Here is a 13,857-nt window from a genome sequence, read left to right as displayed (position 1 = left end):
GTTTCAGACATCGTCGTCATTTTGTATCGTCATCCTAAATTGGTTCGCCCAAAATATACTATTTCATCAAAAGTGTCAGAACACCCCTATGATTAGATTAGATTAGTACTTGTTCCATAGATCGTGAATATGACACTTCGTAATGATGTGGAACGTGTCAGGTTAATAAAAGGTGTCCATACAAGATATTACGTTACACAAAATATTACATGACACATAATATTTATATTTTTTTTTTGGTTGGGGGGGTATCACCCACTTACTATATCCAAAACTTCATCTAATGAGTACAAGGAGTTGACATTCAGAAATCCTTTTAATTTCCTTTTAAATGCTATATGGCTTTCTGTCAGACTTTTGATGCTATTTGGTAAGTGACCAAAGACTTTTGTGGCAGCACAATTTACCCATTTCTGAGCCAAAATTAGATTTAACATTGAGTAGTGAAGATCATCCTTTCTCCTGGTGTTGAAACCATGTACACTGCTATTACTTTTGAATTCGTTCGGACTGTTAATAACAAATTTCATAAGTGAATATATAATATTGTGAGGCTACAGTGAAGATCTCTAGCACTTTAAATAAGTGTCTGCAGGATGATCTTCGATGAGCTCCAGCAATTATTCTGATTACACGCTTTTGTGCAATGAACACTCTTTTACTCAATAATGAGTTACCCCGGGATATGATGCTATACGAAAGCAGAGAATGAAAATAGGCGTGGTAAGCTAATTTACTGAGATGTATATCGCCAAAATTTGCAATGACACTAATAGCATAAGTAGCTGAACTCAAACGATTCAGCAGATCTTCAGTGTGTTTCTTCCAGTTCAACCCCACATCAATGCATACACAGAAATTTTGAATATTCTACCTTAGCTACCGATTTCTGATCGAAGTCTGTATTTATTAATGGTGTCATTCCATTTACTGTGTGGAACTGTATATACTGTGTTTTGTCAAAGTTTAATGAGAGCCCATTTGCAGAGAACAACTTAATGATTTTCTGAAAAACATCGTTTACAATTTCACCAGTTCATTCTTGTCTGTTGGGTGTGATAGCTGTACTTGTATCATCGGCAAAAAGTACCAGCTTTGCATCTTCGTAACGCAGAACTGACCACTACGTCTCATGAAAGACGGACCCGCCAGTACAGAGTGAAATGTGTCGTACTGTGTTGTCAGTAGAGATGCAGTAATAAAAGAGGGGTGGCTGGCTCTGAGCACTATGGGACTCAACTGCTGTGGTCATCAGTCCCCTAGAACTTAGAACTACTTAAACCTAACTAACGTAAGGAACACATCCATGCCCGAGGCAGGATTCGAACCTGCGACCGTAGCAGTCGCACGGTTCCGGACTGCGCGCCTAGAACCGCGAGACCACCACGGCCGGCTAGAAGAGGGGTCTTACGACGTCGCCCGAGTAACAGATCGAACGGTAGGAATTCAATCTTTCTAAAGCAACACATGTGTACTATTGGTGATGTGATTGCCAAGTAAAAACGCGAAGGAACAACCACGGCTTAACCAAGGGCGGGTAGGCCTCAGGGATCATCGGACATTGCGGAGGATGGTTGTAAAGAAAAATGGCACGCAATGAACAGTACAAACCACCTGTGAGTTGGACAGTGATGTCAGCTGTTCAGCTCGCACAATGATGGTGTGTAAGGAGCTAAGAAGACAGGGGTGCAGTGGTCGAGAAGATCCGTATAAGCCGCATATTTCTGTACTCAAAGCTAAGCGGCCCTTGTGGCGATGTAAAGAGCGGCGCAGCTGGAAGTAAACGACTGGAGACAACTGATTTGAAGCTATGAGTCATGCTGAACCTCCGTGCTTATCCGATGGAACCGTTTCGGTTTGACGAATGCCTGGAAAACTTTGCTTGATCATGTGTTGTGCCAACAATGAGGTATTGAGGAGGCGATGTTACAGTACAGTGGAACCTCGATTAACGACCACCTCCCATTACGTCCAATTCTCATAACGAGCAAAACAAATAGTAAAAAAAAAAAAATGACTCGCTGTACGAGCGATTTTTCGCATCAGTGACGACAGCCGCGCGGGATTAGCCGAGCGGTCTGGGCGATGCAGTCATGGACTGTGCGGCTGCCGGCCGGAGTGGCCTACGGTCGCAGGTTCGAATCCTGCCTCGGGCATGGATGTGTGTGATGTCCTTAGGTTAGTTAGGTTTAAGTATTTCTACGTTCTAGGGGACTGATGACCTCAGAAGTTAAGTCCCACAGTGCTCAGAGCCATTTGAATCATTTTTGACCGTGCGGCTGATCCCGGCGGAGGTTCGAGTCCTCCCTCGGACTTGGGTGTGTGTGTTTGTCCTTAGGATAATTTAGGTTAAGTAGTGTGTGAGCTTGGGACTGATGACCTTAGCAGTTAAGTCCCATAAGATTTCACACACATTTGAACATTTTTTTTTCTTTTTTTTTGAGTGAATATAGTGTGACGTCACCAGCCGTTCGCGCGCGGCAGGGGAAACGTTCAGCAATATGAACGCCTTTCACTGTAGCCAATGGCATATGAACAATGTGTTTCAGTACGTACTGCAGTCTGGGTTCAGCGCTCATTCTGCTACCATCTCAGTGCAGCTTGTGATCACACATTTTTCTAAACTTGTGTTCACAAAGTGTATTTTTTTCGTGAAAATTTTACTGTCCTACGTAGACATGTCCCCGAAGATAAAGTCGTAAGAGAGCACTTGCCCGTGAAAGGCAAAGGTCCCGAGTTCCAGTCTCGGTCCGGCACACATCTGCCAGGAAGTTTCATATCAGCGCACACTCCGCTGCAGAGTGAAAATCTCATTCTGGAAACGTAAAATCATTGAAAAACGCGAACCTGGTGCGAGCGTTGCCGATTTAGCACACACGTACAATAGGTCCATATCAACTTCTTGCGCTATCCTCAAGGACGACGACAAGACTAAGGAGATAGATCTTTCAAAGGGAGTGACAAGTGTATCTAAACAAAGGTTTCGTATCCTGGACTACGTCGAAAGGTTGCTCCTTATATGGATAAGTGAAAAACAATTGCAAGGCGACACTATTAACGAGAACATCGTTCGTGAGAAAGCGAGTATAATTTTCGCCGACGTCATAAGAAGACGCCAGGATCATCGGCGGCCAAAACAATTTTAAGGTAAGCCGTGAATGGTTCGAGAAGTCAAAGAGAAGAAGCACCATCCACAGCGTTCCGAGTCATGGCGAATCAGCCAGCTCCGATGCGAAAGCAGCAGAGAACTTCATCAGCAACTTCAAGATGTTCGTAGATTCTAAGGGTTGTCTGCCGCAACAGGTTTTTAGTTGTGGCAAGACGGGTGTATTCTGGAAGAAGATGCCAAAGCGTACCTTCATAACAGCAAAGCAGAATGCATTATTCGGTCACGAGCCAATGAAAGACCGCCTCACACTGCTATTCTGTGTCAGTGCAAACGACGAATTGAAAATCAAACCGCTGCTTATTTACCACTCAGAAACTCCACCAGCCTTCAACAAGTGTAAAGTCCAGAAGACCACGTTACATGTGGAGGTCCAACAACAAGGCTTGGGTGAGACTTGATCTTTCTTGTGATTGGATCAGTGAACAGTTTGGGCCTTCGGTGAAAAAATATTTGTTTGAGATGAATCTGCCACGCCATGTCTCGCTTTGTAACGCCGGAAATGCATATCCTCCTATTTCCATCTATTGTACTATAAATTTGTTTTCCTTAATTTTGTTACCTGAATATATGACATTTCTGTGCCTTTATATATTGTAATTGTTTTACTATTTGTATATATATATATATATATATATATATATATATATATATATATATATATATATATATATATTTATTTATGCATTTATGTCGATGTATAATTGGTTTGTTTCGTAAATATTATTCGTATTTTTACGCTGGGTCTTGCCTAGGGAAAACTGCTATCGAACGATTACATCGATAGGTCGTGTGAAGAATCAAAGTGTGTAGTATCTTTGGGAGTGTTAACTCTGCCGCGTGGAGCGCGGGCAGGGCAGTGGGAGTCTTGCTGGAGTAGCGAGTGGAGCAGGTGTGTTGTGTGACGCTCCCGCGAGTTGCCGCGCTTTCGGGGTTTGGCAGCATGTAATTGCGCTCGACTCGCGATGATAGTTTCTGACATGGTGTCGCGGACGGGAAGCATTAGCTGGCGCACATCAAGAGCCCGTTTCGCCTGGTGACCGTGTCGAGAAGAAGGCGCGCCAACATCCAGCTTCTGCAACAGCGACGGCCGACAATGAGTGACTGTCGCCACCTCCTCGATCGACGGCTTCAAACCTTCAATCAACCAACAAGGAAGACTAAAAGCACGTAAAGTTTCAGAACTGTATGGCAGACCTCAGCTTTTCAAATTGTTCCATTTGCCTCGCAAAATTACAGCCACTTAGCATGAACCTTTGTTGCTCATTGTCCCAAATTGCATTGCCAAGCAGGGTCCCTTCCTTTTCCGAAATGAACCCGAGTGTCGTTGAAATTCAAACGCCAGCATAATTCCATTTCACTGCTTTAATCTCAAAGTTCACTTTAAGCTATCATAGCTGGCTACAATAGCTAGATTACACAGGCACAAATTAAGAGTGCGAGTTTTGTTAGCATATTTTAGCTTACCTGTGACTGCAGCTCAGCTTGGTACGTACTAAATTTTACTATTGTTAATTATTCAGAATCATTTAATTCAAGTTCAAAGTTAATTCTCTCGTTTCTAAATTGCGTAGAGTCAAGTTGCTTTTGAAATGATTGTTGAGGTAGTCCAAGGCTAACCGTATTCTGCTGGATTTCGATGTGCTTCAGAAAGAAAGCTCACTATTAACTTCAGTCACTAAATTAACTTTCGATTTTCCGGTTTTATTAATTCTTTTGCTAAATTAAGTCAGAGTGTAGCGAAATTTATTACTTCTGCCAAACTTTCAGTTTTCACACTACATGTGTCAACCTTCAGTTGCCACGCTTCTAGTGCTAATTATATGTGTAATAACTTTTCTTTTTCAGTTACTATAGTAATTGTCCTTAGGACTGGCGACCGTGATTTCCCCCAAATCTCAAATATCTAATTACCGCTAGTTAATTGTTAACGTAACGGCCGCACATTTACTTTCTTTATTAACTTTACCCCTTTTCAAAATTAATTTCCACCAGTTTCATTTGCATTTTTCCTTTCATTTAGATGTAACCCTTTCCTCCCTCTTTACCGACAGATTAACTTCGGTGACGATTGCTTTTCCAAAATTCCCATTAGGCACACGCGGTTTCATTTTTCACTGTCATTAAGGTCGATAAGTGAGGGGGAGGTTACAGCTTCTTATGGACAACGCTCCTGCCCATTCTCCAGGCGTACTGGACCACCTCCTTGGAGAATTTCAGTTCATCGAGATACAATTTATGCCTCCTGACACCACTCCTTTGCTCCAGCCTATGAACCAGCAGTTAAGTTCTAAGTTTGAGAAGCCTTACACTAAACCCCTCATTGAACATTGCTTTGAGTTGACTGAAGCTACCGACCTCCTTCTCGGAGAGTTTTGGAAATATCACTTCAACAACATTACCTGCGTCAAGATGATCGAAAAGGCGCGGGACTAGCATGGGACTAGAAGCGTGTAACAATGACATTGATGAGCTTGTGTAACATCACAGCCAAGAAATGATCACCGAAGATCTTACGGAGTTTCAGTGTGTTTCACAGCAGAAAGTTGTGGAGAGGAATTCTTCAAAGGAGGTGGAGGAGACGGTAACAGCAAACCAGCAATCTTCTGGTGCAATAAGAGAAATGCTGAAACAATGGGAATCGGTTGCATCGTACGTTGTAGACCATCACCCCCAACAAAGCATGGCTACTCGCGCTACTAATTTGTTTGACAATAATGCTACATGCCACATTTTCGCTAAGTGTTGAAGTGTCAACAGAAATAAACGATTATAGATTCTTAGCAAAAAAGAGTTATCTATCGTCGATAATAAAGTACGTAGTACCGTATGTATTGTTTCATTTGAATAAATGGCATGAATAAGATAAAAGATTTTGTACTTTTTCTGCATGGAACGCATTATCGTATATTACATTAATTTATACGGGATAAATTGTTTCGCTTAACGAGTGTCTCGCACTACGAGTAAGATTCTGGAACGAATTGTGCTCCCTATGCGAGGTTCCATTGATGGGGTTGTTTTTCGTTTTTAGGGTGTGTCCCCTTATTGCTCTTAAGAAAACGCTAAATGCGGAACGATAGGAGCACATTTTACTGCATTGTATAAAGAAACAGTTCAAAGACTACGTGTCAGCATGACAATGCACTTTGTCATAAAGCAGCATGTGTCAGGCAATAGTCTGCAGACAACAGCATTCCTGGAATGGACTGTCATGCCTAGAACTGCGATTCTCGGGTTCGATTCCCGGCGGGGTCAGGGATTTTCTCTGCCTCGTGATGACTGGGTGTTGTGTGATGTCCTTAGCTTAGTTAGGTTTAAGTAGTTCTAAGTTCTAGGGGACTGATGACCATAGCTGTTAAGTCCCATAGTGCTCAGAACCATTTGAACCATTTGAACTGCGACCTGAATGGAATGGATCACCTTTGGTTTGAGTTAAAACGTTTACTTTACTCCAGATCCCAGCTCCCAACATCAATACATTCTCTGGTTTCGACTCTTGAGGAAGAATGAACTGGCATTCTTCCGCAGATATTCAGTCACATCACTGAAAGTGCCTTCACTAGCAGCCAAGCCGCCATAAGGCGAAGAGTGGATACACCCCATATTAATTTCCTCTAACAGATGTTGATATATTTTTGATGAGACAGTTTACCTTGAAAAATTACTTGTTCTACACATCACTACTCCAAGCCGCCATTCTCAATCCGTTCATCCAAAGTCTTCTCTGAAAATTTTCTTCTTCATACTCAATGACACATATTTTACGGTATACCCTCAAATAATTCTTCGAAGAAACAGCTCGTTATGCAATTTTACTAAGGAATGAAGGAAACTGCTTCTTTACGTTACGACACGTTAAATAGCAATCCACTGCTCACAATTTGTATCTTTCTTAGGTGAATTACAAAGATTTACGCTGCTGCTCAGTATATATGCAATTATTTATTAGCATATTGCTCGTTAGATACCTCACTTGTGAGTACGTCGAACTTCGTGTTAGCAAGTCTGTTAGCCTATGACATAAATAATTATGGACATTCTCTACGGCTTAGCAGCAGGGCACTCTCTACGGCTTAATGTCTTCATAGTTAAGCTGTAGATCTTTCTCTGTGATTTGGATACATAGGGTGGTCCATTGATCGTGTCCGGGCCAAATATCTCACGAAATAAGCATCAAACGAAAAAATCTGCAAAGAACGAAACTTGTCTAGCTTGATGGGGGAAACCAGACGACGCTAGATGGCGCTGCCATACGTCAAACGGATATCAACTGCGTTTTGGAAAACTAGGAACCCCCCACTTTTTATTACATATTCGTGTAGTACGTAAAGAAACATGAATGTTTTAATCATTCCGTGTAGGCTTTCACGGCCGGCGTCTTCATCAATAAACACTTACGAGCTAAGTTGCCGTGGTCGATCTGTAGAACTTCTTCTCCCTTACGTTTCGTTCTCAACTACGGAGAACATCTTCCGAGGTGAGTCAACGACTGACTCACCTCTGAAGATGTTCTCCGTAGTTGAGAACGAAACGTCAGGGAGAAGAAGTTCTACAGATCGACCACGGCAACTTAGCCCGGAAGTGTTTATTGATGATGAATGTTTTAGTTGGACCACTTTTTTCGCTTTGTGACAGATAGCGCTGTAATAGTCACAAACATATGGCTCACAATTTTAGACGAACAGTTGGTAACAGGTAAGTTTTTTTAAATTAAAATACAGAACGTAGGTACGTTGAACATTTTATTTCGGTTGTTTCAATGTGATACATGTACCTTTGTGAACTTATCATTTCTGAGAACGCATGCTGTTACAGCATGATTACCTATAAATACCACATTAATGCAGTAAACGCTCAAAATGATGTCCGTCAACCTCAATGCATTTGGCAATACGTGTAACGACATTCCTCTCAACAGCGAGTAGTTCGCCTTCCGCAATGTTCGCACATGCATTGACAATACGCTGACGCATGTTGTCAGGCGTTGTCGGTGGATCACGATTGCAAATATCCTTCAACATTCCCCACAGAAAGAAATCCGGGGACGTCGGATCCGGTGAACGTGCGGACCATGGTATGGTGCTTCGACGAGCAATCCACCTGTCATGAAATATACTATTCAATACCGCTTCAACCGCATGCGAGCTATGTGCCGGACATCCATCATGTTGGAAGTACATCGCCATTCTGTCATGCAGTGAAACATCTTGTAGTAACATCGGTAGAACATTACGTAGGAAATCAGCATGCACTGCACCATTTAGACTGCCATCGATAAAATGGGGGTCAATTATCCTTTCTCCCATAATGCCGCACCATACATTAACCCGCCAAGCTCGCTGATGTTACACTTGTCGCAGCCATCGTGGATTTTCCGTTGCCCAATAGTGCATATTATGCCGGTTTACGTTACCGCGGTTGGTGAATGACGCTTCGTCGCTAATTAGAACGCGTGCAAAAAATCTGTCATCGTCCCGTAATTTCTCTTGTGCCCTGTGGCAGAACTGTACACGACGTTCAAAGTCGTCACCATGCAATTCCTGGAACATAGAAATATGGTACGGGTGCAATCGATGTTGATGTAGCATTTTCAACACCGACATTTTTGAGATTCCCGATTCTCACGCAATTTGTCTGCTACTGATATGCGGATTAGCCGCGATAGCAGTTAAAACACCTACTTGGGCATCATCATTTGTTGCAGGTCGTGGTTGACGTTTCACAGTGGCTGAACACTTCCTGTTTCCTTAAATAACGTAACTATCCGGCGAACGGTCGGGACACTTGGATGATGTCGTCCAGGATGCCGAGCAGCATACATAGCACACGCCCGTTCGGCATTTTGATCACAATAGCCATACATCAACACGATATCGACCTTTTCTGCAATTGGTAAACTGTCCATTTTAACACGGGTAATGTATCACGAAGCAAATACCGTCCGCACTGGCGGAATGTTACGTGATACCACGTACTTATACGTTTGTGACTATTACAGCGGCCGGCCGCGGTGGTCTCGCGGTTCTAGGCGCGCAGTCCGGAACCGTGGGACTGCTACGGTCGCAGGTTCGAATCCTGCCTCGGGCATGCATGTGTGTGATGTCCTTAGGTTAGTTAGGTTTAAGTAGTTCTAAGTTCTAGGGGACTGATAACCACAGCAGTTGAGTCCCATAGTGCTCAGAGCCATTTGAACCATTTGAACTATTACAGCGCCATCTATCACCAAGCGAAAAAAGTGATTCAACTAAAACATTCATATTTCTTTACGTACTACACGAATATGTAGTAAAAAATTGGGGTTGCTATTTAAAAAAAAAACCGCAGTTGATCTCCGTTTGACCTTTGGCAGCGCCATCTAGCGGGCCAACCATAGCGCCGTCTGGTTTCCTGCTTCAAGCTAGATGAGTTTCGTTCTTTTAGTTTTTTCGTTTGATGCTTATTTCGTGAGATATTTGGTCCGGCCACTATCAATGGACTACCCTGTATAGACCTATACGCCATTGTGATCAGGCAAAGTTGTGGAGGTTTTTCTTCAGCAAGAGCTGAGAGATTGTCAAATTTTCGGTTAAGGTAAACACAGCCACAACTGTAATGCAACGAGAATAAAGTTCCTGATTTATAAAAAAATATTTACTTTCCTATTTAGGCCACAGAGAAAGCTTTTCAGTTCGACACCACGGTTGTCCGATATTCAGCTGTATAGTGTCCGTTATGTAGAACGAGAGTTTGCTCGTGTTTTGCTTGCGTTGCTGCTTTACAATTTGTTTTGGGGTGTTCCGAACTATATATGTGGGAGCGCTGTGAGTGTTGTCCGAAACAGAATAGAGAAAACTTTCTGTCGATCATCAGCACGACATCAACAAGCAAATTCCCACTGATGAACTCTTATGGCATCGTCTGGCCAAGCTGAATACTAGGCAACATAGCTTCTTCTATTGCGGGTTTTGGATCACCATTTTGGTAATATATATTACCATATATCATACTTGGTAAATATGTAACACATCGATAAACTGTTGAATATTTTTTGTGTGTTTTTATTGTTGTACGGTACGTTCATTGATTCGAAAATTATTTACGGTAGTTGTAGAGAAGAGGAACGCCGTCTGCTTTGATGTAATGCTTTTCATACTGATGACAGCGTGAGGAGTACATTATACTCGCAATGGACAAAGAACAGGGATATCTGTTAAACATTTCACTATGCAGCGCCTGAAATGAATTGTGTGTTTGGACATAACTCTTCAACTTTCTGATTTCATGTAGGAAGTACTTTACACTTTTTCTCATGTGGAATTTTTTGAGGACTGTAAATTACATACAGAGATTTAGTATCGGATCTGATCATCGGTGGCTCTTGTTAGAGTTCTGTGGCATTAAATGATGTCTGTATTAATTATGACACTGAAGTTTCTTACCTTAAACGAAACAAATGAATGTTAAAAACATCTATGTCTATGAGATAACATTATTTTGTTTTGTCAGATAAGTGTTCCTTGTGACACAAACTTTACGAATCATCGGGTAGATACGTAAGACATCTGCGAAGTGCACTACCACACCAGAGCGCAGATTGTTGCCATTTGTGGGTATCCTGTTAATTCATTGTTGGATGCCGCCGTCTAAGTTGATGGAGGATCGTAGTGTATTGTGGAGCTTTGCGGGTCGCAAGAGGAGGAGGGCGAAATCTGATAATTAGCACAAGTAGTTCTTTGTCTGTATAGGTTGATATTTGCTGCGAGCTCTGATGTTACTTCCTACCCAAAGAAACGGAGTGGAATAATGCATAAAAAAGAAATAACTTTGCTAATAACGTAATGTCCATTGGACTTGCGACAGAGTCAGAATACTAGAGCTAAATCCGTTGGACAGTCGTAACTGGCGTAAGTACTTATTCTGGCTCTGAAGTAGACAAGTGGACCGTGTCTAATTTTGACATTGCTCCTTGCAATCGGGACAGGCATCCGTCAGAGAAAAAGAAATGATGTCCTGGAGTGTGTACTTTCCCGCCATCTAACAACAGGTTTCTGTACTTCTACGAAGCGGATTTCTTTAGGCAGAGAAATAGTAGACGGCACACTGCTTGATACATTAAAAAAAAAAGACCAAATAGCGTACTGTCAACTAATTCTCTGCATAATGTCTTATGGGGCATAATACAGTATATGCTGCAGGTCCTACAGTAAAGAAACGAGTTTACTTTGTTCAGTAATACACACATCTAAAAAAGTTTTTCATCACCCCTGTTCTCAGAGTTCCTGAAGATAGACGTTGACTGTGGATATTGTATCACAGACACAGCCCCTTTGAATGTTCAGAGATGTCACTAAACACGCCCAAAGATGTAAACAACCATGCCATGAGCAGCGCCTATTAGACGGAGGGGGTCCGACAGCCGATCAGTTCCAGTCATTCCACCAGGAAGGAGGTACACGGCTCGTGCTGTCTGTAGTTCAACCATGCCTAGACGGTCAATATGGCGGCTCGATCGCGTCCGCGTTGTTACTTTGCGCCATGAAGGGCTCTCAACAACGGAAGGGTCCAGGCGTTTAGGAGTGAACCAAAGCGATGTTGTTCGGACATGGAGGAGATGCAGGGAGACACGAACTGTCGATGATATGCCTCGCTCAGGCCGCCCAAGGGCTGCTGCTGCAGTGGATGACCGCTACCTACGGATTATGGCTCGGAGGAACCCTGACAGCAATGCCACAATGTTGAATAATGCTTATCGTGCAGCCACAGGACGTCCTCTTAAGACCCAAACTGTGCGCAACTTCACTCCCGACGTCCACAGCGAGGTCCACCTTTTCAACCCCGACACCATGCAAACCGGTACAGATGGGCCCAACAACATGCCGAATGGGCCGCTCAGGAGTGGCAACATGGTCTCTTTTCATCGATGAGTGTCGCATATCTCTTCAACCAGACAATAGTCGTAGACGTGTTTGGAGGCTAGCTGGTCAGGCTTACCACTTTAGAAACACTGTCCAGTGAGTGCAGCAAGGTGGAGTTCCCTGCTGTTTTGGGATGGCATTATGTGGGGCCGACGTATGCCGCTAGTGGTATGGAAGGCGCCATAACGACTGTACGAAACGTGAATGAAATTCTCCAACCGATTGTACAACCATATCGGCAGCATATTGACGAGGCATTAGTTTTCTTGGACGAGAATTCGCGACCCCATCGTGCACATTTTGTGAATGACTTCCTTCATTGAGCCATGCTCCGACTCGCCTTCGTGCCATTGACAGGTTGGCGTCGTTTTCTTAGTCTGTTCACTGGCGCCACTACGTTTGCTCGCTTTGTCTGTCCGTCAGTGGCAGCAGCAGCGCTTATCGATAGCAAGTACTGTGGTACTATCTTTGGAGTGACCTCTAATTTTTCCGGGTTTTCGTGTGTCAGGGAGTTCAGTGGGGACGGAATAGCAGTCCCCATCTGCTGACTCAGGGATCGAGACGTGGCTGCACGATCCGTTACAGTTATGCGGATAAGATGCCTGTCATCTGAACTGCTAGTGATAAGAGGCCGTTGGGAACCAGCACGGCGTTCCGTATTACGCTCCTGAACCCACCGGTTCCATATTCTGCCAACAGTCATTGGATCTCGACCTACGCGAGCAGCAATGTCGCGATACGATAAACCGCAATCGCCATAGGGTACAATCCGACCTTTACCGAAGTCGGAAACGTGATGGTACGCATTTCTCCTCCTTACACGAGGCTTCACGACAACGTTTCACCAGGCGACGCCGGTCACCTGCTGTTTGTGTATGAGAAATCGGTTGGAAACTTTCCTCATGTCAGCACGTTGTAGGGTCGCCACCGGCGCCAACCTTGTGTGAATGCTCTGAAAAGCTAATCATTTGCATATCACAGCATCTTCTTCCTGGCGGTTAAATTTCGCGTCTGTAGCACGTCATTTTCGTGGTGTAGCAATTGTAATGGCCTATGTACCTTCCAACCCTTGGGGTTTCATATCGTGTGCTCCTCCCCTTGTGGGAGCTTCATTTTTTTTCTTCCCGGGCAGTGTACTGTGCCTGAAGTGTGATGCTGTGTAAGCAGCTGTAACGTGTACGACCATTATACGTGGAAACAATGCGTTACGCGCTGCAGATGTCGTAAGTGAAAGCGCGCGAGGGCGTTCCGCGACGCGGAAAATCGCCGCCAGAAGGAGGTCTGCACGCCGTGCGTGACGGCCGCCGCCAGTGTTTTGAGACGGAGGACTCACCCGGTGCCGGCGAGTCTGCTGCTGCGGCTGCAGGTGGTGGAGGGCCGCGTCCATGGCGTGCTGTGCTGTGTTGTGGTGTGTGCGAGGTGTGTGGGCGGGCAGCGAGCACTGAGGCAACAGACGCGCCGCGCCGCCTTATGAAGTCGGCGTCGGTTAGGGAGGAGGGGGGGGGGGGGGGCAGATGGAGGCAGCGGCGCTAGGCGCTGGGCCCCTGCGCTGCCCAACTGTGCCAAGTGCGACCACCACAGACCGGCCAACCGGTGTTGTCACCGTGGCGCCAAAGGCCGACAAAGCACTTGCCGATCTTAACGTGAGATACGACTGAGGACAACAGCAAGGGGTTGCTGTTGTGCTGGTCTTCAGTCCGGGGACTGGTCCCGTGGTGTTCTCCGCGGTAGCCAAGCCCGCGCCAACTCTCTTCCTACCTGCATAACTTCTGCAGTCTACGATTTTTAAACCGT

General features: G+C 44.4%; 1 protein-coding gene across 1 annotated transcript in view; it reads right to left on the bottom strand.

Moving 5' to 3' along the window:
* LOC126259691 (loricrin-like) overlaps positions 1-13,476 on the bottom strand; it is a 130,781-nt gene extending 117,305 nt beyond the window's left edge. Inside the window, exon 1 of the mRNA XM_049956651.1 lies at positions 13,397-13,476. Within this exon, the coding sequence (XP_049812608.1) occupies positions 13,397-13,450 (54 nt within the window). The 5' untranslated portion in view covers positions 13,451-13,476. The remainder of the gene's footprint in view (positions 1-13,396) is intronic.
* Between the last annotated feature and the right edge of the window lie 381 nt (positions 13,477-13,857).

Source organism: Schistocerca nitens, chromosome 5 (genome assembly GCF_023898315.1).
Source record: "Schistocerca nitens isolate TAMUIC-IGC-003100 chromosome 5, iqSchNite1.1, whole genome shotgun sequence".
In the NCBI taxonomy this organism is placed as follows: domain Eukaryota; kingdom Metazoa; phylum Arthropoda; class Insecta; order Orthoptera; family Acrididae; genus Schistocerca; species Schistocerca nitens.
This window is presented reverse-complemented; position numbering and strand designations above follow the sequence as displayed.